General features: G+C 51.1%; 1 protein-coding gene across 2 annotated transcripts in view; it reads left to right on the top strand.

The window, feature by feature from the left end:
- LOC128267837 (protein kinase C, brain isozyme) overlaps window positions 1–24,449 on the top strand; it is a 42,246-nt gene that overhangs the window by 8,500 nt on the left and 9,297 nt on the right. For both annotated transcript variants that reach the window (XM_053004783.1, XM_053004784.1), the window contains exons 2-4: window positions 10,698–10,729; window positions 11,168–11,250; window positions 13,520–13,631. In XM_053004783.1, the coding sequence (XP_052860743.1) occupies window positions 10,698–10,729; window positions 11,168–11,250; window positions 13,520–13,631 (227 nt within the window). The remainder of the gene's footprint in view (window positions 1–10,697; window positions 10,730–11,167; window positions 11,251–13,519; window positions 13,632–24,449) is intronic.

Here is a 24,449-nt window from a genome sequence, read left to right as displayed (position 1 = left end):
TGTGTGTGTGTAAGTGCATCTTTTATGCCACCCCAGCCGCTGTGGTGGTGGTGATGGCACATGTTTTGTGGGGCACATTTGCCGGAAGCCGAAAAGCCACTGAATTCGGTGGCCCGGGAGCCCGGGCTTCTCTAATCGATTCCATTCGACCGTGCACCGTGAGGTAGGGGGACCGGCGAGGATTTGTGTCTGACCAACCAACATGGCCGCCGTCGACCTACCAAAGTTAATCACCACACTGTGGACCAAAGTGTCACCGCGAGTTGGCACGTCTAGCGGCCATTATCTCGGGTTTGCCCACTTCCGCTGAAAGGCGATTCATCACGCGGCGACTGATGTGTCCCCGGCCTATCATCGAAATGGGGCGAATAATTTACACACACACACACACACGCGAGCGGACACGTGGACAACCGGAAGGACGATAAATGTCAGCCAGCCGGCCTCGTCGACGCGCATTTCGGCGGAGGTTTTGATTAGCCCTGGTCCGTTTATGGTCCGATTTCACGCCAGATAGAGCGCGGCCCGAAATGGATGGATCAACCACATAACTTTTGGAGGAATGTTTTTTCATTAGCGTTTATGTTGCCCTCGGCGGGCGGCGTCATAAAGACACCGAAGGGATGGATGGAACAAATTGTTTCGATCGTTTTCTGGGCCGTAACTGAGATGAGGCCAATGAAGGGGTCAATCGGGGGTTGCTGTGTGCGCTGAAATCACTCGATTTAATGACTGCGCGGGAGCAGTGTCAAAGCTTTAGTACATTAACGACGGAACCGGCGGGAGCACAGGTGAAGCGGATGGAGTGGCTGTAAAATTAAATTCCTATTTCAAGTTTACCAACAATACGGTTCGATACTCAATCAGATCCATTTGTGCAGTGACCGGGGTGACTTTACGAGGTGCGATGCAATAATTCATTAGAAAACGATAAAAACCTCAAATTGATTTCGAAGCTCTTAAAACATTGGTACTTTGGGGCCCTTCAACCTTCAAATGGTGAATGCTTCGTTAAGGATCATAATTTATTTTAGTCCGTTATTTATTGCTCTCTATCTTTATGGATCGTTCTTTGTCAGTAGCTCTGGTTCTTGTAAAGTATCGGAAAAGTTGAACTTTTGTATGTTTTTATGCATCCATTCGTTTCGTTTTAATTTATGTATTTAAGGTACGCAACTGCCAACTCTCTTCTCTGTAAAAAGTTTTGGGTTTTGACTTTAATTATTTCAAAGACATTATACTTTCGGAAAACTAAAGCTTTTTTTGCCACAGATTTATGGAAACGTTGAAAAGCATGAAGATTGTGTCGAACGAGTGGGCAGGACGCATAAGAAGATCTTTTATCCTAGAAAACATTCGCAACAGCCAACACGGTCCTTTATCTCTCTTAAAGTTCCATAAAACCGAGCCGCGGCGGGCGCCATTTTGTGGAAGTTCCCCCTGCAAGACTTATTGAACTTTGCTCATAAATCAGACATCCGCATAGCCCGTATGCCTCGCTCAGCGAGATATCCGTTCGCCGATTCCGAATTGATATTCACTTCCGGCCGAAGTGTATCATTTCCCGTTCGGAAAACGGAAACGCCTCGAGCAACGCCATGTCCCGTCCTGGTCCCGGTCCCGGTGTATCTGTTTCATAAGAAAAACGCGGGCGGACGGTGGAAAGAAACAGGACAAACAACAACACCTTCGGGGGCCGCGTATGAATTGACGCGCGGTTTGACCTTTTCGCGACGCCCGTCGGATGCTCGGTGGCTCGGTTCACCACGAAAACGAATCGAAAACTCGGAATCATATTTGTCACCGAAATCCGCCTGACAACGACGACGACGGTGTCGAATTAGGATGAATGTTATTGGGAACATTTTTCTTCCGAAGCTGGGCGCGCAGGTGGTCTACGGCGGCCCTTCAGCGTGTTTGCGTCCTTCAACTCTTTCACTCACACCGAGTTCCGGTCGCCCGCTGTTCCGTGATTTGCCTGTTGCCGTCAGCCAGCTGCTGCTTGCGATTGTACCGCAAACATTGGGGCCCCTTTGGGAGACTACGCCATGCTCGCTTTTATCCTTAGGGCCTTAGGCCGTCGTGGGGACAAAGTAAAGCTCCCTTCCCGCGGATCTTACACTGATACCGGGGTGGGCATGTGTGCGCGTGGGATTTCTTCCGATGACGCCCGCCCATCAATGCCCGAACCCTTCAGCGGAGTGGGTTATCTGTACCGTTGGAGCTTCTTCCCGTCCCCGGTAGTCCCCTTGGTCGATTGGTAAATGTCAAATTTTAATACGAGTCGCTGTCCGTGGGATGTTACCATTAGCTACGCGGCACGAGCGCACCGACCGGGGCCCGTGGTTGACCTTTACCCCGGGGGCCTCGGGCCGGATGTTGCTTCTCGGAAAAGCCTAACCTAACAAAACGCTACGCAGACAAAGCGGACCCACGAGGACCCACCCGACGTTCGACGTGATTTGGTCGTGAAGCAGCAGGGTCTCGGTGGGTCGGTTCACACACAAAAATGTTAATGACTCGCGCGCGCGCGTAGGATTGTTCGGCGTAAAACTTTCTGTAGCGGCACTACCCAAGCTCCAGTCGTCCATCCTTCTGCCAATTCTTTCCGATGGAGTTTCCGACAAGCAAACGGCATGCACTGGCGACCCAGACCAACGCGGCAGTTGGATGGAAAATTCCGTACAACATTCTCGAATGCTTCTTGGTGACCAGGTTTTGTCTTCACAGCCTGGCTCTTCCGGATCGTCCGGGCGAACGGTGGTTAATGCGGTGTGTCTCTCAAATTCTTCCCGTCACTGGACCGCAATAGTTGGATTGAACATTTCTCGGCCACGACAACGATTTCGATGGCGGCGACGGCGGGGCAATAAGTCAATTCTTGTAGAGTTCACTTTCTGCTGCGGCCAGTATCTTGGAATGGAGTAGTTTCTCGTTGTCGCCAGCGCCCAGAATCCAGTTTAAAATGAGATCCTTCAAGTGTCTTTCGAAGCGTCTCAGATTTACCTTCGTACGAACCCCTTTCGGGACACCGATAAGTGCCCAAGTAAGTGCTGGGAATTCATTTACTGAATGTTCTCCGTGTCCCCCGTGGTTTGCTCGTCTCTGAAACCGGATAGACTGAAAGAGCGCCCGTAGAGTGTACAGTACGGACGACGAAGAACACCCACTTGGGAGCGACCCGACCCGGTCCGACCCCGGAGAAATTCTTGATCTGATCTGGAGTGAAATCGACGATAAGACAGTCAACTTATGTTGGGGAGGGCTCGGTCCGTTTCTTGGAATCTTGTCTGCAGCATGACCCCGATGGCGATGGCGTCTCCAGTACCGGCACGAGAATCGCAGATTACGCCGAACCGATCAGTTTCGTAATCAATTTGCAAGCAATCAATCCAATTGTGGGACAATAGCGGTCGAGGACGGCCAGTGCCGAAATGGCGACCAAACAGGGACCCCCATGAGACAGTCGACGAGATCGGCACTCTATTTTGTTGCCAAATCGATCGGAACGAATCAATCTCATCGCCGCCGCCATCCGTGAATGAGGTGAATAATTGAAAACTTGAAATCTGGAATGTTGGAATTTTGGGCCGCCAGCTCTTTCACGGGGGGTTGGTGTGGACTAAATGGATTCACGTCCCTACCTGTGGGCGGCGGGTGGCGTTACACAGGGACAGCCATCGTGAACAGGGGACGATGAATTTGTGAAACGGATCAATGTGAGTGGCCATGGCTTTTTTTTCTCGATGCTCCATTCTGCAAACATTCTGCGTCCCGGCGGTGGCCCAACTGTGCAAGGTTAGCTTTTTCTGGAGCACCCGCGGGGCCGCTTTCCTGACCACCCGCCTCGTTGGGGGCTGAATGTTTGCTGAATTAAGGGAGGCCTCTGAGTGGGGCGCTTTTTTCCGTTCCGAAGCTCTATCTATCTATTTTTAAGCACTTTGATGTCGAAGGACGGCCCTCGGGCACGCTGGAAGCATTTTTAATGAAACCCGTGCCCGGGCCCGATGTGTAGATCCGTGTACGGCTTCCGCCAGCTTTGACCCCCGGTCTAGCACTGAAAATGGAACACACCGGGGAAAGTAACAAATGTTCAGTCAAACGAACCCGGCCACCGTTGTTGCGCGCGGTGTCGGGCTCGCTCGCGGAAAGCTATTTGCGATAGCGACGGCAGATGGCCAAATCTGATCCGGGCTGGCTCCCGGTGCCGGCACCAAACGGGCCTTTGACCGGGACCAGAAAACCAAGCGATTTTCGCCCGGTCGCTAGTTTAACGTACGCGGGACGGAATCCTCTCCACGGGACCGTAGTGCTGGCTGGCAGCATATCGTGTTGCTCCGTCCGGCCCTCGGCCGGTAAGTTTCCGATTCTCACGCCCGACGGTGACGCTGCTGGTGGCCACGGTCCGTTCCGGGCGCTGTGAAACAAGAGACTCCCGGTGGCCCTCCGCTAATCGACGTCGACGATGACGAGTCCAGGGTTTTGATCGACATCACCGGCGGCGGGCACACGAGGTGGTGCCGAAGTTTTGATGCAGGCCGGATAGGATCAAAGCTGTAGGATCGGCATGCGATGACGCTTCACCGACGACACCACCGACGAGCGCACACCGGCGGGACCGGGTTCTGGACAAATCCGTCGTGGAGTCGGTGGCGGTTGCGGCAACAAGTTTTACGTAACTTTCGCCCGTAACGGTGACGCGACCCGGTTCTGATCCTCGCGACATTACGTCGAATCCGTGACACGGATTAGGCTGGGGTTCGAGCCCTGGTTGAGTGGATTGGTTGGGCTTTCCAGCGTGGGACACACATTGGGGCCACGGTGTCACGGTGCATCGGTGTGTGTTGAAGGTGTTAGGTTTCGCACTTTATTACCGCAAGTTGCTTGACGCCGCCTGTCAAGTGCATCGCGGTGTCGCAGAGGGCCCTGATGGTTATTAATGTTAAAACGTTCTACGACCTCATTTTAGCCAGTCGTTTACATTACGTTACGCTGCCAGCGGCTCACTGCTGAAGCGTTTTCGCTGGCCAGCTGGCCTCAGAACCCGAACCTGGCCACGGCGAGATGGCAAACGGCAATTTTTGCCACTCGCCTCCCGTACAAATGTCAAACGATAAGTCTCGGCCTCGCGCCTCGAGTTTCCAGCCCGGGTGGAGCCCGTTTGTTTAATAAATTATGCACCGGCTTTTTCCGGCGGGCGTCCGGGTTCCGCCTGCCCGGAGAGAAAATGAATTTCCCAGGATTCTTTTTTGCGCGCCACGAGGCACAAATCGGTTCCTTTTGGTGACATCGACAGCAGTAAAAAACAGCGTTACAGCGATTCAGCGTCCTGACTCGTTCGCTAGGTCGTTGTGCGTCATTACCACGCCGGGGCGCCCGGAGCTTCCCGGAGCTTTAAGATGAAATTCCTTGCCGTGAAGGTATGCGCGGTGGAAGCCTCGAGGTCGCACGAGGCGAAATGAAATAGCGCACATCAAATTCAATCACGCGTGATCGTTGTTCGTGCCGAACACGGTGAACGTGGTGCTCCTTGGTGGCTTTAATAAAACTGAGAGACCCTCGAGAGAAAAAGCGAGAAGGTGAATCGTCCTCGATCGTGCGGGACAAGTGAAGTGATGAGCATGGTACGTTGAAGGTTCCATCGCATTTGCCGCTCCCCCCAAGCCTTATCAGTTCATTACCTCAACGCTACATCCGCTTGCGAAGAGGGAGCAACGAATGAGCCGAAAGTTACTCAAAATGAAACATTTTCGCCATCCGTTGTCGGTGAATTTTTAAAATCTCATTTTCGCTAGGCCCATTCATCAAGTCAACACCGCGAGGGCTTTCGGCACCTCCAACAAAAAGTGAAATCTTGCCAAAAAAAAAACAATTGTGGAAAAACCTAAATCCGCCCGCGGGAAATGGTTAGCGCCAATGGTCGGGAATCGATCGGGGCGGGATCAGGGGCTTCCGGATTGAAACAGTCCGGGACTGGCAAGATAAGATTTCCCCGGGATCAGTTGGCGTTTGGTCGCGAACAGGCTGACCAGGAAACTTTTCCCGACGTCTATTCCGTCCGAGGCTCCTTCTTGCTGTACCTGTCCTCGGGATCGCCACCCTGAGGGCTGTGCCCGGGAAGGCTCACCGGATGACCGGGTGGGGCCGTTCCGGTTGTTGCCGTTCCGACGAACGGCACGAGAAACTTTCACCGAACAAAACCCCGTAGCCGACGGCCATTTCGTCGGGGACCGTCTCCGGTTTTCCATCTGTTGGTTTGCGTAGCCGTGTAGTTTAGTTTTTGTTTGCTTCGAGTTTCCTCGTGGCGAACGGAACACGGGACGGGAGCCACACAGCAACAAAACGTCATCGTTAAAACGGGCAGGGGTTTTTGGTGACGTGAAACTTTGTTGCACAGCACAGCTCTCGGCGCTCCCGGGACCAACGGGACGGAACTTTACGGACCAATGCGAAGACAAACGGCAGCTTGCGGTGGTGGGCTACACGGAAAGTTTGCCAACCGAGCGCGAGAGAGAGGCAGACGGGCGGGGGCTGGTCTCTATCGACCGCAAACGAGGCGAACGAGTGGCAATTGTAGCTGAGGTGGCCGGAAACACCGAACCGAACGCCGAATCATCGGCAAACTCTGGCCACTGAACGAACGGCTGGTCCAATAAATGGTGGGAGATTTGGGTGAGTTTTCCGATTCCTGGCACGGTAAGTGACGGGTCATTTGGCTCGTCCCGCCAAATCGCATCGGCCGAACGGGCGTCCTATTTATCGATTTACCGCAGCATCAGAGGCTTTGCGATGATGCATAAATGATGCGCGAAGAAGGCACGCACACGTTATTAGCAGCTTCAGTAAAGTGGTTTGTTTCTTCTCGCATTGGAATGGCATTCTTTCGCCCTATCTACATTAGCTCGCTAAGCTTGCTTAAGGACTGCTACGCCCGAGTTTTGGGGCGTTTACGGGCTCAGGCCTACGTCTTAAAGAGCACCACAACCAGAACCTAATGAAGCTGGGTGGCGTGGGTTTCTTTTGCGCGGTGTATGGGAACTTTGCCTTCGCTCGCTGTTAACGTAAACGCACCAGGTCCAGGTCCACAGTGTGCCTGGGTGGAAGGCACAGCAAGTTTTTCGGCACCGGTTAATTTCCGTTGTGGCGATGGATCGCTGCTGCTCGGTGCCGTCGAACGCTGCAAATCTTGAATTTCTTGCTGCCGACTTTTTCCTCGCAGCCACCGACGACGACGTTCGGTGTGGTTTGGCGACTTTTACACTTCCGCTACCCGTTTTTTTTTGGTTGAGGCGACGGAAAACAGAAAATTTGGAAGCCGTTCAAGTTTCGAATAACTTTGTTGGCGTGGGAAAAACACGGTCCCGGTCCTGGGCTGTTCAGGTTGGTGTTGCTCGACTCTAAGCTAAAGCGGATTTTGGGAGCGTTCGAATCCATAATTTAGAGTCGGTGTTCCTTAAAGCTTGTGAGAACCAAATTTAAAGCGACCATTTTTCTCCGATGCTAATTGTTTCATAGTGTAGGATATCGTTTGGTGTTGATGATTTTGTCGTTGATGAAAATGGCACAATTTTGCACCAAGAATTTTATTTCCCAAGGACGCCACTAGATTGAGCACGTTGCGGCATTAACAAGCCAACTTCGATACGAGCTGGCTGCATATCGATCAAGTAGTCTTAGAAGCATAATCTAGGTTTTGGTCGTGAACTGTATCAGCTTAGACAAAATTTTGTATTCTTCGCAAGGAATAAGAATTCAGAATCGAAATTGAGTCAGCGCTGTTACGCGCAAGCCGAAACAATCAAACAGCTGCGTGACCGCATAGTGCAGGGACCGCACCGGGAACCTTCCGATAATCTCTCCGCAATCTCATGGAGGAAACTCCGAAATACAGGCAGCTGAAAGAGAACATAAGTAAGACAGTAAGCAGGCTGCGGGATGAAGTTGACGATCCCTAAGCCCTTAGCCATCGGCTGCGCCGCGAGGATGTCATTAGGAGTTGGCGGTTGCCGGGCTGACATTCCAGTTAACGAGGGTTTGAAAAAGGCACGGGGCGCTCTACGGAAAGTTAATCGATGGCTGTGCGAGATTTGATCGTCAGCCAGTCCGATCCGTGGTCGGTCGCGCGGTGCATTAGCGCAAACGGGTAGAGGCATTTCGCAGCGACCCGGAGTTATAGCCCGGAAAGCCAAATCCTTCGAGTCCCGGGCATCCATCATCTGGCCCGGGGTGGGGCAGCTCCCCGAAAACCCTCGGCGATCCGCGACAAAGCGCCAGGTGACGGCCGTTTTCATGCCCGTTAGCTTTTCGGTGCCACCACTTTCGCCGCGCTTTTTTGGCAACGTCGCGAGTGCCGGTGGCCACCCACCGGAGGGAGTACCCAGCACCTCCGCCACCACCACCGGCTAATGGGTTTCTGTTGGGGAGCTTTTGGCACCGAATTTTCTTTTCCGTGAACCGGCAAATCGGTGCCGGCGGTACCGGCCATGAAGCTGGTGGCGCGCGCCACAACACGAATAAATTACACGATTAAATATTCATTTCAAGTTTCGATCCCGCTTCGCTGGCAGCTTTTCCCACCCAGTGGCAGACGCGGTGCCGCGTTAATGGAAGGCGGAGTGCCGGAGCTTTGCCGGAAAGGGTCCACTGGGCCCTTGCCACTCGCGAAGCCCGATTCGCCAGAGTTCACGCCAAAAGTCAACGCGGTATTGGTTCGGTACGACCACGACCGACGGGCACGATGAGCCTGCAGAATAGACACACGACGGCACACACACAGGAACCGGATATCCTGGCCGGAATGCTGCCCGAAATGATGGGTTGTGGAATTGTGGACTGCTGCTGTTCCCGTGTCAGAAGCCTTGCACAAAACACTTTTCGAGGTTAGGAACATGCCGCAGAACCGTCGCTAATGTACTGTGTCCTCGACGGATGTCGTGTGGTAGACTTGGCGCGCGCCCTGACTTGTTGCACGTTAGGCGACTTGTTTGATGGTAGTTCATTTCATTTTCACACCCCAGACCATGATGGCTGGCAGCCGCGAGACACTCTTTGGCCGTGAAAATTGGTGGCCATGTTGTTGGTGTCTGGTGCTCAGGCCAACTCAGGGTGATTAACTTCAGCATGTTAAGATTACTTTGATTTTGGGCGTTTCCTCGTGGACTATCGGTAACTGGGAATTCGCGGAGAACGCGAACTTGGGTTGCTACGCCCGGAAGTTGGAAGTAAAAAATTCACAAGTCGATCATTTTGATAAATTACTGCCACAACATGCACACATACAGAGACAGCCAGGTGCGTGTGTTTGATTAAGCGATAGCGAGGGCGCCCCTGGGTCCTGTGGTAACCATTTTACGCCTCAACGACGTCTGAGCTTCGGCGAGCCACGCCACTCGACGCTAGCTAGTTTCCCGAAGGCTGGCAAATATTTATGCTACGTGTTTATTTATGTAACGCATGCCCCGTGCGATGGAATAATAAGGGAATGATATGAACACAGCATCTTGGGCGCCCGGTCCCCCCTCCTCCCTCGGTTACCGGAAGGTTCGCAAGATCAAAGGGTCCCTCCGGGCGGAACGAACCGGGGTGCCAACCGTTTGATCGTAAAACGCGAAAATAGGATTAGCTACCGAAGCCGGTCCGAAGCGAAGGCGTATTGCAATAAACACAAATTAAATCATCATTCGGCGCAACAGGACGCTGGCTGAGGTTGATTCGCCGGGTCGCCGGGCCCACAGTTCCGTCACGCAATCCATTGAAGGAAAATGAAATATCAACTTGACAGGTTGGCGTTTCCTTTGGCGGTCCCGAAATTAGCGCCGGCGTGCTCGCGAACTGGATGGCGCCGATTTCGGAACGAAGGGGTCCAACTGGGTCCAACTGGTTAATAGAGCCGGCATTTCTTTGGTCCATTTTCGGAAATCCATCGAACCAGCCGGTGGCACGGTATCCGACCAAGACCTGGACCTGGCCCAGGTCCAGGTTTTGCCCTACGGCGGCGGCGGTCACAGAAAATTGAATTATTACAACGGCGCCAGAAAGTCAGAAACAACAACAAGTTGTTGCCGTTCGCCAATCACCGCCGCGGTTCGATCGGTTTTCGGAGGCTCGAAACTTTCGAGGCCACAAGTTGGATCGTATCTCCACCGGACCCGTCAGCAGCAGCAGCCCGAGACTGACGGTTGACGAAGACCGGTGACCGGCCCGCGGGGGTTTTGTTGTGGCGCGGCTCGTTCCGTAATTATTTTATGCTATCTGCATTTTTTATGCCCCTCTCGTTGCCATCTCGTCGTTTTCATATTCCGATTAATAAATGGTTCTGTGTAACGGCGTGATTAAATATTCATCACAACTCGCAGGTGTGGCGGCCGGTTCATTTCTTCCTTCCATCGGCATCCTAGCGGCCGTACTGTGGTGTGTGTGTGTGTGTGTGTGTTGGCAAAATAGAACCGACAATGCAACGACAATGTTCAGGCTTTTTTTTTGGGTGACCTATAATAAATCCTATTAAATATTAACCCTAACGACACTAACGCGCACACACACACAAACACATTTATTCGCTAGCGGTAGCTGGGCCAGTTGCGCGACACGTCACTAACCGTGTCCGTTTCGTTTTTTATCTCATTTTCCGGATCCGTCGCGCGTGGTTAATTTATCGTCACACGCTTCATCGCGAACACCGTGGACGCCATCGACAGGGGATTCGGCAAGCAAGGATTTCAGTGTCAAGGTAAGCGGCTAGGAATGTCGAGCACTAAATGATGCGGTTTGTTTTGGGTTAAATTTTAGATTGACCCTCAACTTGTTTATATAAAATTAATAGAATAGGTAATGCACATACAGGGTGTTTCATCACGATCAAACTATTTAAATGTTGCATAACTCCGCTATTTGTAAGTCGATTTTTACGATTACATCGATTAAATTGTTGGATCGTGATGGAACACCCTGTATAGTGTGACAGAACAAAGGGCGAAGTTATACAGCGCAAATAAGTAGCGATAGCGATATTTGTTTGAAATTAAGCCTTTGAATCCTTTGCACATAGTATAGGATTTTTTAAGCAAAACATGTTTGCAAACAGTTTTAGCAAGTCTTAGTATTAAATTTACTTAAAGTAAACTAACTCCTACACCGGTTTGGTTTCGTTCCATTCCTCTTTCGACAGTTTGTTCCTTCGTCGTTCACAAACGATGCCACGAGTACGTCACCTTCAAGTGTCCGGGTGCGGACAAGGGAGCCGATTCGGATGTAAGTAGAGCCGTGTTCCGTCGTGACCGATTCAAACACGTTATGCTTTAAAATTTCGCTACTACGAAACCTTCCCCGTTCACGATCGTTTGTTTTAGGTCCTTTTTAACTGCTAATTTCTCTAGCAACCGTATTGCAGTATCGCAGCGCTCCTTAGTTGTTTTCTTTTTCGGGGCAATTTGAGTTAGTACATCAAATCGAATTAACAAACGAAACACCTGGACAGTGAGAGGGGGGCGGTGTTGGCACTATCAGTGCCACATCTGCTGCCACCGCGCCCTCCCTAATTGGTGCCGCCGCCGACAGCTTGAGGATATGCCGCGCTTTCTCGGCGAGTTAATATTTTAACTTTTTCCAGATTTATGTTTTGCAAACACACAAAACCAACACCCCGGCCCGGCCCCGTGTGGTCGTTTCTTTCACCGGCCGGCCGGCTGGCCGCACTCGGCAACGCTGAAAACTCAATCTCGAAGGCGGCCACCAACTCTTCCACTTATCGCCACGACCCCGGCGGTTGCGTCCCGGGGCTCGGTGTTAAAAATAAATTTTCCAACCTTTCCCCCCGGCTCGGTTGTTGTTTTGATACGCTCCAGATCGTTCGCCGGATCGGTCGTATTTCTTTCCAATCCCTCGCCGCGCGCGGCCGCGGTTGCCGGTTTTTCCGGTGGCCGGGCCGCGTAGACATATTGGATGGTTCTTTTTTTTTTTTTATTTTTTGGTTTGTTCTCGCCAGTTCCATTCGTTCATTTTACATACTACTAATTTTTTTACGACCCGAGCTCGTATTTCGTTAAAGTGTAATTTATGCTTTATTTTGGCTAACCCCCTACGGGGCGGGGTCGCCCCCCTGGGGGGGCCCGAGTGCCCGACCCACATCCAGTGGTGTGTGTGGCGATGACGATGACGACGATTTTCTGCGTTCTGTTTGATTGTGTGCTGCGCCGTACTATTTATTTTGATTTCACAGTGTGCGGCGTTCGTGGCCGCACGGTTTGCGTTTGCTTTGGCTAATTGAATGAGCCGAGCCGTAGTGAAGGGTCCCGGATTGTTTTGCTCTTCAATTGGGCGCCGCTTTTTGCATCAAATGAATCTTAAAGCTTCTCCGACAGTTTTGCTCGTGAAATCGCTTACGGTCTGCGCCTGGTAGAGCTCGCGCTTGGATAAGGTGTTTTTCTACAAACAGGATAACGATTGTTTTCTTCGAATGTGCATGGGCTAAGCGCGTGAAAAGCAGTTTTGTTTTTTGGATTCCTTAAACCATAGCAAACGATAGCAGTGAGTTTTCGGTCGTTCCGCGTTCTCAGTTGCCCGCTAGGATTAGATAGTGTTGCAAATTGTGTCGTATCCGTGTGTCGTTCAAGTTCTTTCGTGCGCTTTCACGTTTCCGGTTTCTTTTGCCGTGTTGCCGGCTACAATTGGCATTGCTAAATTTAGTAAGACAAAAAAAAAAAGTAGTGGACAGTTCGAAAGTGATTCCAAATTGAAGTTTACTGTAAATGTTTCTACCATTTTGCTCTGCAGAGAACTCTTGCATATGACTGTGTGGCTTTGTCGCGGTGAAATAATGTCCGTTTCTGCAATAGAATAGACTAGAATAGAGGAAATAGAATAGAGTTGTGGTTATCTTCTGTCGTTCTTACGCTTCTACTGCACACAGTATACAATATGCTTACAACAAGGTTGCAAACTTATCAATTGATAGCGCAAATCTCTCTCATTCACGAATGATTTTGATTGTTTGAAAAAAAAAAGTTTTCCTTTAAGGCTCGCGCGCCCACCGATCGGCCACCATCCGCATAACCATATTCGCCATAGTCAAAGGATGCGCCAGAGCATACGCTTTCGTTACGCATTTATACGTAGAACTTTAAACATTGTCTTCTGTCTTTTTCTTTTCCGTTTTTCCGATTCCAATTTACCCACGAATGTTTGAAATTCAACCAACCAACGGACACTGAACCCGACCACCAATCATCAAAACGCAACACCCCAACACCACCACCACCACCACCACCACGGAACCACTAAAACTCCCGAAAATACCATTATGCCTTCATCTTACTGTTAAATTAAATTACAACTACATGACAATAAAACACGGTCGTCGTATCTTCATCAATCGCACCACCAACCCACCCGCCATCCACTTTCCCTCGCCGTTCGGATATGTGGATCAAACAAACAAAAAACCCAACCCCAACCCAAACCAACAACACACGATCGAACCACAAACAACCAATCAAACAAACCGAACCGAACCGAACCCTAGGATACCCGTACCAAGCATGAGTTTAAAGAGTCGACCTATTCGAGCCCAACGTTTTGCGATCACTGTGGCTCGCTGTTGTACGGTCTGATCCACCAGGGGCTTAAGTGTACAGGTAACGACCATCATGGTTTCTTTATTTGACGTATCTTCCTGTGTATGTCCGTTTGTTTTTTTCTTCATTCTTCTGTCCACCCGCTAAAGCCTCTTCACTTCACCCAACCTTCTGTCCTTTCCTTCGTGGCGCTTCTTCCTCACGACAGAGTACACGAAATCGCTGTCGCTCTCTTTTCTAACCCCTTTATTGTCGACTTTTGTCTTATGTTTCGCCCCTTGTGCGCCACCCTATCGCCAACTATCTCACCACCTTTACTCTTCTGCTAAGTTCTGCTCTTCGATCGATCAACACACACACGAAGAGCACAACAAAAGTGTGACACTGAACTACAAAATCAAATAATTTCATCCACACAAACTAACAGACCTGCCACACACACACACGCGCAACACTCAGTTTGCTAAAAATGAATCGTGACCTTTAAATCGATACGCCCGTTCCGTTCGTTGTCGTAGTCTTTTGAAGCCGTTTCGTTCGTCCCCATTATCAACCAGTTTTCGTATGAAGCTTTTCGCATAACTTTCCGTTACTCCTTTTCATCGCGCGCATCATGAATATGTGCAAAAATGTTTTCTATACTACTATATTACCACTTCGCTTCTATTGTGCGCTTTGCTTGTTCATTCTGTTCTTCTCTACTTCTTCGTGTCGTTCGGACTTTTCTTGTTTACTTCGATACTGTTTGTTGGCTAGTTTCGATTACGATAGTGTTTTCTGTGTTTTTTCTTCAACAATACGGAAGCGTTTTACTAAATTACTTTCAAATGTTTTGAACTAGTTTTCTGTTTTTCGCTTTTTCAACTATCGCTTCGTAGTGTTAGCTAGTTTCGATTGAATGTGAGTGATTTACCAGACTTCTGTCGTGTTTTCAGTATGGTTGAGCACAGGTGACCGAGCGCGAAGTGAGTGTGAGAGTGATCGCTTCGTAAAGAGTCATTTTAATTTTTGCTGCTTTAAATTTCTAGTATTTTAAAACCATTTTCGTTACTTTTTGTTGTTCCGGCCCGGAAAGTTCCAATTTCAGGCAGAATACCGACCAGGGGGCAGTATGGGTACAATCAGCCTGCTCAGAGGTCCTCATTCCGGTGGTCACGATCGAACCGTGACATCTTATTGGTTAAGTTTTCAATTTCGAAAATGTTCCTTCTCGACATCTCAATGGCACATACTCGGACAAGCATTCCCGGGGCTCGTGTAGCGCACGGATAAAGTTTTCACGCACTTCGCGCACGTTTCTCTTCGTTTCGGAGGCCACTCCACCTGGCCAGGGCGTCCAACTGGCAGCCAATGAAGATGGATAGCTTCATGCGGTGGTAGTGACCACCCCTCACCGTGTTGAGGTTGAATAGTTTTGGTCGCTTTTCACTTCAGTCGCACTTTTTCAATCAATGTGAAGTGTGGCGTCGGCCTCGGCCAGGTGTGAAGCCGGAAGTTCTTCTCCAGTTGACCACGCAGACCACGGTCATGGAGATTTGCTCGAACTCATACATTGCCAAGCGGTCAGTGGCAGTAGGCCTTCCTTCTCCTATGGCCTGCCACGCTGCGCAATCGTGCCCCAGATTATCGTCCTCCGTCCTCCGACAACAAATGATCGGTGGTCTGGGGGTCCGTGGAAGGCGCCGTTTTAAATGCTCAAACCCCCCACCAACGCCCGGACGGGAATTGTTCGCGGGATGGTGGCCTATGTTTACCTTTCGCCACGGGTGGTCATCCAATTCCGACAGCTTGAGCTGTCAGGATTGAGCCGCCCGGGGCCGGAGATCGAAGAAAAGACACTCCCTAGCAGCCCCGGGAGACCCTCATCAGGTCTCTCTTTGAACTCTCTCTCGTGCCTATCTTTGGTGTGACCATCTGTGAAGGGTTGTAAATTTTATGTCGTTTTTTTCTTCTACTTGCCCCGATTACTCCGTGTCGGAGGATGGCCATTGCAAATGCCCGAGATGCTGGCGCGGATGTGACAAGACGCGACAAAGTCAAATGTTCGACCCGCGCGTAGAGTGTGTACTTGACCGCCATGAGAGTGTGTTATGGTGCTAATATGGCGCGTAGTCTGCGGCCTTCAAACACTCGACGCTCCGAGCCGTCATCGAATTGGAAATAGCGCGTTTTCGCAACGATGCGTATAGAAGGGATAGTTTCTGCCGAAAGTGGATCGGCTTTCTATTGCTTAACACTGGACCAGCCTCACCAACTGGAGAGCGCGCTGTGTCGGGTTTGTGATCTACGTCGGATTCTGGGAAGGTTCGCTCCGTTTATTAATGACCATTGGTTTACCGGGAACCCGCCTACCCGGGGAATGGGGTAAACACACACACACACACACACCCGGGCATTGCAGACAATTCTCTGTCTCTCTTGCGTGCGGGTGTGTTCATGACTGATGTGTGCAATTAGTTGCGGAACGTTTGTGGCCATTTGTTGGCCGCCCCAGACACTACGATGCGATGGACCGTGGGCTGCTGCTAATAAGCGATGTTAGCCGCGGCTAACAATCTGTTTCCGTGCCATTTTTAACACGTTTATCTGACGCGGGAGTTATCAATCGGAGCGAAGGTTACCGTGGAAGAACCCGAAACCCGAGAAGCCCAGTAAATTGTTGCATTGTGACTAGCAATTTTCGTTCCGCAATTTGAATGGAGGTAAGGTGTGATGGATTGTAGATTAATATCTGGTGGGCGGGGGAACATCGGCCATAAATTGATAAAGTACTGCCAGTTTCACATCGCCAGTCTCTTATCGCCTTCCGGGAAATCTAATCAATTGGATACGCCCGGACCGGCCCGGCCCGGCTCGGCCGGGACGACCAATTAATGGGTGGGTTTGTAAAATGGTTGGTCAATACAGTTGCGTCACCATGCCGGGTCTTTCCGAAACTAGTTGAGCTCCCAAGTGTGCCACGGTCAGCCATGTGAATTGGGTTTGTTTGCCCGTTGAGCACCCGGCCCGTGCTGTTTACGTGTCTCACTCGATAAGAAGCCAATGTATTACGTCTTCGATAGGCTATCTCTTGGATCGTCTTGGGGCCTGGGACGTGTGCCTGCTACATGCTTCCTCCAGCGAACCCATTAGTGTCCGACCGACCAGCCTTCGGCACGTTTTTCGGCCGACCCAAAACTCACTGTGCGTCACGAGCTCACGGTGCTCTTGGCGGCGTGTAGTTTGCACTGTAATCACGTTGTCGTGATCGGCTCGACCGAGCAAAAGGTTCGGCAAAAGTTGGTGGGCCGAACGCCACTCCAGGAACGTGAATTATTTGTCTCTCGGGCATTACGATGGCGGACGGGCGGAGGCTTTTTCTTTTTTCTCCCCACAACTGGGAGGGAAGCTCTTCATGAAGATGTTGTTGGATAAAATGTTGGGAGAGCCACAGCAGCAGGGCTTCGAATGAACGAACGGGCGTGGTGCTTGCGATAGAACAGATAGAGCCGTAAAATCACAGCAAGAGTTACGCAAGCGGGGGTCAGGCTTTCTAGTTGATTAGCTTCCGGTCTGATGTCCTAAAATGTTGGAAGGAAGGGGAGAAAAAACCGTAGAAATCAACAACGATGTCCTAGGAAAACGGCAAAGGTCAGTTCGATAACACGAGTGTTTTTTTTCTCTTTCTCTCGGTTATGGAGCATTGTGGCATTTACCGGCCACCGAGAACCGAGAGGGTGTCGTCGAGGATCATGCCAGGATTCTTCGCCGTCGAAGAATGTGGAGAAATGGTGGCCCAAAAAAAACGCGACCCCGGCCCAACAGAAAGAGCTCGTTCGCTTTCGACCATTATTTGTGGATCATTACGCCAAACCGAGAGTCATCGATATCGATGGGCCGACGTGGCGTGGCCATTTTCTTTCATTAGCACATTCGGTGGGTCACATGAAACTACTTCGGAAGAAAAACAATTCACGGCCCCCACCGGCCATCATTACGGAACAGTTGACAAACTTGCTTGGTGTGCCGTAGCAATCGGTGGGAAAATCACGAACAAATGGCAACCAACGTGCCACAGTAGGCGTTGCTACACAGGGTGCTGAGGGCCCACGAAAGGTGCGCTCTGTTCGACCGAAAGGTTACCTTGGTAACAGCAGCAGCAGCAGCAGCAGCTAGCAAATGGGGCTTGACATTTGACAGTACACGCCAACGATAATGCTAATCTGCGCGCGCGTCTGTGTGTGTGTGTGTGCGGGGGTTGTTTTCCAGGACTTTTGAAGACCCAGCTGCTGGTCCTTTGATCCAAGATGCTGCTGCTCCAGATCCCTTGTGAAATTGGCCGCCCCAACAAAACCGGGGAAGGCCAGGTGGCCGGGATGAAAGATTCACCGGAAAGGGGAATCCCCGTGGGAAAGGCGACTGTGACGTCCCCGCTCTCTTTCCGGATTAGCTTCCGGGCCTGTCCAGGCTGCCAGGATGTGCAAAACAAACGGGGACCTCTCGATTCTCGCCGTGTGCCGTTCGGTGAAAAATGGTAAACGAAGTTGGCCGGACGAGGATCAATTGTTGGATGCAATCGCGTTCCGGAGCCGGATTTGTGGCGGTTATTTGCGCGGACGTTTGCGTATCATTTCGCGTCAACAGAGTTTCGTTTCGCTGCCTGTGGCGGAGGGTTCTTCCGTTTTTCCGCTGCTCCGCTTTTGTAGTTTCGTTCGATTTTTCGTTTTATTCCGTCGGTCGTCGAGTTTACTTTATTTTCCAAACGTAGCGTGGATGAGTGAGTGTGAATGCGGTGCGTGTGTGCGAGGATTTCGTGACAGCTGAAACTGCGAGCGCACAAACACACGTCGGGGGACCAGCGAGCCGAGCGGCTCGAAACTGATACGGATTAGTGATGTGTGCTCTTTAATTTATATTCATTTCCAACGATGCTTTGTGAAGTTTTTTAAGTTCCAAAATATTTCCGTGTAAGCTCGTAGCAGCGAATATGTTAAACCCTTTTTTGCAGCGTTACTTTAACCATTCCGAATGCTCACTAGCACAGTGAGCAACGCAACGTTTCACGACTCACCTTTGCTTTCACGTTATCCTTCGCTCTATCCTTCTTTTACTGCATACTTATTGCGAAATTAATTCGATTTTCCGACACGAACGCTGCGAACGCTTCCGGCAGCCGGAAGTGGCGGTGCCGGAAATGCTTTTCCGCCCTCACGCCCGCTGCACTGTCTCCCTGTTTTTTTTGTTATTTTTCTCTCTTTCTATCTCTCTCTCTCTCCACACCGTTTCTTCTACCTATTCTTCTACTTCTCTCTAGGCACAAAACCCGCACAAATGGCAAGGATACACTTTCATAACACCAACCTTTTGCGATCACTGCGGTTCGATGCTGCACGGGATCGCGCATCAGGGTTTAAAGTGTCAAGGTACCTACCGAATTGTTTGCCGGGACTTCCGGCGTTTCGTTCAAGCCTAGAATAGAATAGACTTTAAAACACCACTACCACCATACCTACTTGGCACCCGTGACGTGCATCATTGTCCCATTTCGCAACCTAACTTCCGGCCTGTGAGAAAGGCAGCCGCGCGCGGCAGAGAAACTTGTTTAATATATGGTTAGGCACACACACACGAGTCACCGTGGTCACGTGTTTGGTTTTGCTTTTGGTAAATAATTTCTGTTCCGTTCTTTTCCACACTCTCATCCGAATAATAACACACACACACACAGGAGCTCGATTCCGGGTTTACGGGGCCCCCCACGGTGGACTCTTGCGGTATTCTCTTCCTTAATGGTGGCGCGCTGTACATTACAACGATCTTGATAGCACTCCAAACGGAAAATACTAAACCTACCTGCTCCTCGAACACACACACACACACACTCAATCCCTCGTGTATACACAAGAAATAACCCGTGACCCCCGGTGCACCGGATGTGGACCGGAGGGTTTCCGGTGATGGAGGCAAAACCCTGAAATGCACAAAACTTTCCGCGCACTCTCCGCACTTTGCCGCCGCCGCCACCTCCTGTTGCCCTTCCGACCACTGTCGTTGCACCGACGAATATCGAATGGACCGACATCTGCACCCCGGCAGCAATTAACAGGCAGTGCACCGTTTGCTGACCTGGCCTCCGCACTTGGTTATGCTCCCGCTTTCCCGCGTCGCCCACTCCGAACACCCCTATTTGCACCGCGAACGACTGTTAGAGAGACTAGAGCACCACCGGGCTACGGGTCGGCCATGGGTTCCGTGGCCGCGTCAGTAGGCAGTAGAAACACGGCCCCAAAAACACGGCACAATTATAAACACTTAGAAGCACTATTAAGCGATTGTTGAGATGTTACTGTGTACACATTGCTTTTGTTTGTATTTGTACAAAGTTGGAAAAATAATTGAAAATTCACCTTCATCGACACACACACCTTCACAGCGGTCTTTGTGATCTCAGTCCCAGAACCACCCTCAGTTTGGTGGTGTGACCTTTCGAATGTTCACATTAATGGATCGATCGTCGCCCGTCCAGCAAACCATCTTGGTGGGGTCTTCTCGGTGGGTTCGAAGAATGGCAGCACCCAGGCTCCAGATCGGATCGTTTGACATTTCCAAGTTTGCGGAGGAAAATACGAAAAAGAGCTTCCCACGCTGGTCGCCCCCGGTTTTGTGGCAAGCTTCTCTTGCACGTGGGAATAATTACATCAACGGTTTTGTGGAACGGCGCTCATCGATTCACGCCTTCTGCATATATTCTGTTGGAAGGCTCCGCTTTTGCCGTTCGAGAAGGTTAAATGGTAATGTTCGGATAGTCGATACTACACTTTGATTTACAGGACGTTTGAGTTGGCTTAAAAACCTGTTAAAAGGTTTACATTGTAGCCATCGACTTTAAGGACAATTATCTAAGCCGGAGCTGCTACTTTACCTTTCGCCCTCTTGAGGTCCTTTAAATGCTTAAGAAATGGTTGAAAATTTTGAGAAAATTGTCAGCAGTTCCGCTCAAAGGTATTGCCTCCAGTAAGCATTTGGAGAGGTCAATTGAATCTGATCAATGATTGCAAATCTAAATTGATCAACGATTGTTGGACTATGCTCTGGATTGTTTTGGACTTTCTTTTTGTAATTTTGAACCCATTGCCACTGATGTAAACATTATTCATGCTGCTACAATAAATATGCTACTAAACCCCTTTTGGCCTTCGGTGTGTAATATTAATTTTTATGTTCCCAAAAACACCATGCGCCTCCATCGAACATTTTCCGTCTCTTTTGGCACCCGAGAAAATTCACCTCGGCGCGAAATTGGCCGCGCACGTTAACACCGGGCACACACCGTGCAGACAGTTCATAAATCACCCGGATATTAACCCGGGCCGAGCCTGGCAAAAAGTGTGTTCCTCTCTTCTGGCCACACTCCGTTCCGCCGAAGGACCGAACGGTGACAAATTTGCTTCCGTTTCACTCGGCTCCGCGCGGCTTAGGAAACCGGAAAAATCGCAACACGTTGGCTGGCTCGACGGGTGGCGTGTTGCCGTGACATTTTCCCACGGCCTGGGTGGCCGGCACGGCGATGACGGATCGATGTTTGCGTAGGGTAGACCATCTGCCGGGTTTCGGGTTGACGAATCCCACCCAAAAAGTAAGTAAGATCCGTGGTTTTCGCGATCGCGCTCCACTTTAAATCGTCCAGTGTATCCGTGCTTGGACAGTTCCGAGGCTCGCCACCGAAGAAGGGAGGACGTCATGAGCGAACGGAGCGCACCGGTTTTCTTTCTCTCGTTCGCATCGCCCAGAGCCAGCGTCTTGGGCGGCGGCGGGTATGATTTATTATCACCCGGACCACCGGCCCATTGTTTCAGGCGGCGATACGAAACAAAGCCAGAAATTTCTCACCTTCCCACAAGGGGCGCCGGGACAACGAGTTCCCACGATCAGCCAAAGTCTTCTGTTGCCCGGGCAAACAACGGCCAAGCAAGGTTGGGAAAAAGGAGTTGCTGGTCCGATGACGGTGGGCTTTGGTTCCGTTTGTTGCTGAGCTCAGCAAAAATTTCGAGACTCGAGGACGAAGGCGAAAAAAGGAAATCCCAACCCAACCCCAGCTCAAAGGTCACCCAGTCGGTCGGTGGTCGGTAGGGCCGTAATTTCACATCGGGCCGCCGTGGCCGGGCCGTTAGCGGTGGTGGCGACCCGTAATGCGGATGTATGTGTCTCCGGGGGCCATTCTAACCGGCGAGCCGGCTGTGTCCTTGGAAGAGATTTAATGTTTGCTGACCGACCGGCCCGCCCGGTCGGGCTTTGTTATAAACTCCGCCCCGCTTGGCCGCTAAAGTTGGGAACGCAAAAAAAAGAAATGTCGGCTCAAATATGCTCCATGATTTGCCACTTTCGGGCTTACCGGGCTACGCAATTGTGCTTCGGTGCTTCTGGGTAAAAGTTTGAAAACTAATCTAAAACTATACGGTGGCACATCACGATCGTCTGTGGGGGGGGGATCCGACCAGGGCATCCTGGGGTCAGATAAATCATCCCGTGCGTGCGTGTGTCCCCTCCTGTTTTTCCGAATGAGGGTTTACGAAACTAATGGATCCATCGTTACCACAGACAGTACGCTGCCCGGATGCCGCATAACCTGCGAGTGATCCTTTTAATATTTTACTATGCCCGGGGATCAGAAAAATATTAATCTTTTGTTCGCAAATCCTCCGTCCGTCCCAGAGAGATGGACACAGAGGCCCGGGACTCCGCCCGGCAGACAGGATATCGAGGCCGCACGGAGCTTCCTTGTAATGGGGGACCAATTTATATATTTGTTCCTTCTTTTTTTTTGGAGGCTGGAGAGGCCCGCATCGGAGGGACTGTGTGAAGCCCGGCACATAACTTCATAATCTCTCCGGCGGTCCCGGGGTCCTGCTTTCCCAGGTTCGAGCGGTTTCACTCCCCTTTTCCACGGAGCGCCAAAGGGCGCCCATCAAAGTTTCCTTGATGATGGTCGGCTGCTACTGTTGCTGGTGGCTCGCAACGCTAGTTTTTGACCCTCAGGTGCCCGGCTGCACCGGAACGACGATGAACGATGTGGCGCTCGTACCGCTGGGGTTAGTAGAAGCCCGCACCACGAGTCGAGTCAAGCCGGACCTCGCCGAGTGCTTGCCCGGCTGCCGGGGTCTTGATTGAAACTGATCAGTTTAAATTAAACAATTTCCGACCGAGCAGTGGCGGCGCTACGTCTAACCAGCGGTTGCCGTCTCCAGCAACAGCAGCAGCAGCGGGCAGATGTCTTTCAAATTTGGCACACTCATTGAGCACGATCAATAAAGGACGTACATAAAGCGGGCAGTACCGTCGCCATCGTGCTAGTTCCTCGCTGCTAGAGCTCGCTGGCTATTAGCTGTGTTCGCGGTGACAGCACAACACAGTATTGGCGAAATGTCCCGGCGCGCGTGTAATGATGATGATGACGGTGACGAGCGGCGCTCGTGCGTCTTCATTTGACAGGCCGCGCGGGCGAAACAATTCCGAAACGCGCGACGCGGCGCGGCTCGGCGAAAACAGAGGCTTCTGGGGCTCGTTGTGTTTTTCTTCTTCGATATGGCTGTTTTGTGCCAGTGCCGCGGACAGTTGTTGCGAGGCAAGTGCGAATCGATTACCACCAACCAGTTAGCGGTGGAAGCGGTGGCGGTGGCGTCGGCGGCGAGTCTGTTTACCCGCACTCGGAGCTGTCATTAGCGTCAGACCGCCGTCACGTAACAGGAGAAAGAGTTTGTTCGCCAACCGATTGTTGCGCGCGAAATGGGGATTCGCACGCGCAACAAACCCGATAAATGGTTAGCGAGCAAACAAATGCGCACAAACGGGATCGTTAGTGGCGTTTCGGTGACTCGGGTTTCTCGGGAGACTCGAGGCGGGTTTTTGCGTCCGAGTCTTTGCGATTGAAGTTGAATTTAAATGAAAAGATGAGCGTATTCGGACGTCTTAACCATGCTGACATCCGAAAACTTTGTAATCAAGAGCTCCAAAACGCAGTTGTGCTGGTGGCTGGTCTACTTCGTTCGTCCGTTGGATGATGCTGGAAGAAAGCTGTCCCAGGTCCACTGCAGCGTACACTGCAGGCTCACTTCAAATTCCGTTCCGAGCGTTGCGAGCGAGTGATCCGTCAGGACTAATCCCCAGCGCCGAGCTTTAAAATGGACAACTGTCGACTCGCTTGAGGAAGAGAATAAATTTTGCCACCCTCCTTGAGAAGAACCTTGCACCCTTAGCCCGGGAAACACGGGTCGATGCCCGATGCGCGTTTCGTAATGTTACTATCCGGAAAAGCTTCCCCCCGGGAAAACCTCATCAAATAACATTTACACGATGCTCAGATGCTTCCCAATTTGCGCGACCATAGTTCGGATGGCTCGATAATAAAAGCGAGGCACCCGGAAACGGACAGGGAACAGTCTCGAGTCGCGCACGGACGCACGGACGGGGTGCCGTTGGAATCGAAACTATCCGAAACTATCGTCGTAAAGGGGAATGCGCAGTCAACTGGACGAGCAGAACACAAAAATAAGGCGACTCAACTCTTTCGAGCCATTATCGTCCAATTCAAAGCTCGTCGAGGCCGAGCCCCACGGTACGGGGGGGGGGGGGGGATGTATTTCCTTTCCGTTTTCCGCCTGGCGGATAATAAGATGATAATATTGGTTTTGTCCAATGTTCTGCTGCCGGCCTTCCGCTCTGGCCCGCTGTGAGCCCGCTTTAAGGAACGGAATTTCCACCATGTTTTTGCCCGCAGGAAAACTCATTACCCAGAGTTTGCTTCCTTTCGCCCGGCACGAACCGCGTGTCGACTGTTTTCTCCCAGCAGCAGCTGCTGGCTGCTCGTTTTTTCTTTGGATTTCTCGTGAGCTCCGGAAAATC

The sequence above is a fragment of the Anopheles cruzii genome, chromosome 2 (assembly GCF_943734635.1).
Source record: "Anopheles cruzii chromosome 2, idAnoCruzAS_RS32_06, whole genome shotgun sequence".
Taxonomy (NCBI): domain Eukaryota; kingdom Metazoa; phylum Arthropoda; class Insecta; order Diptera; family Culicidae; genus Anopheles; species Anopheles cruzii.
The sequence above is the reverse complement of the archived record's forward strand: the minus strand, read 5'-3'. Positions and strand labels throughout refer to the sequence as shown.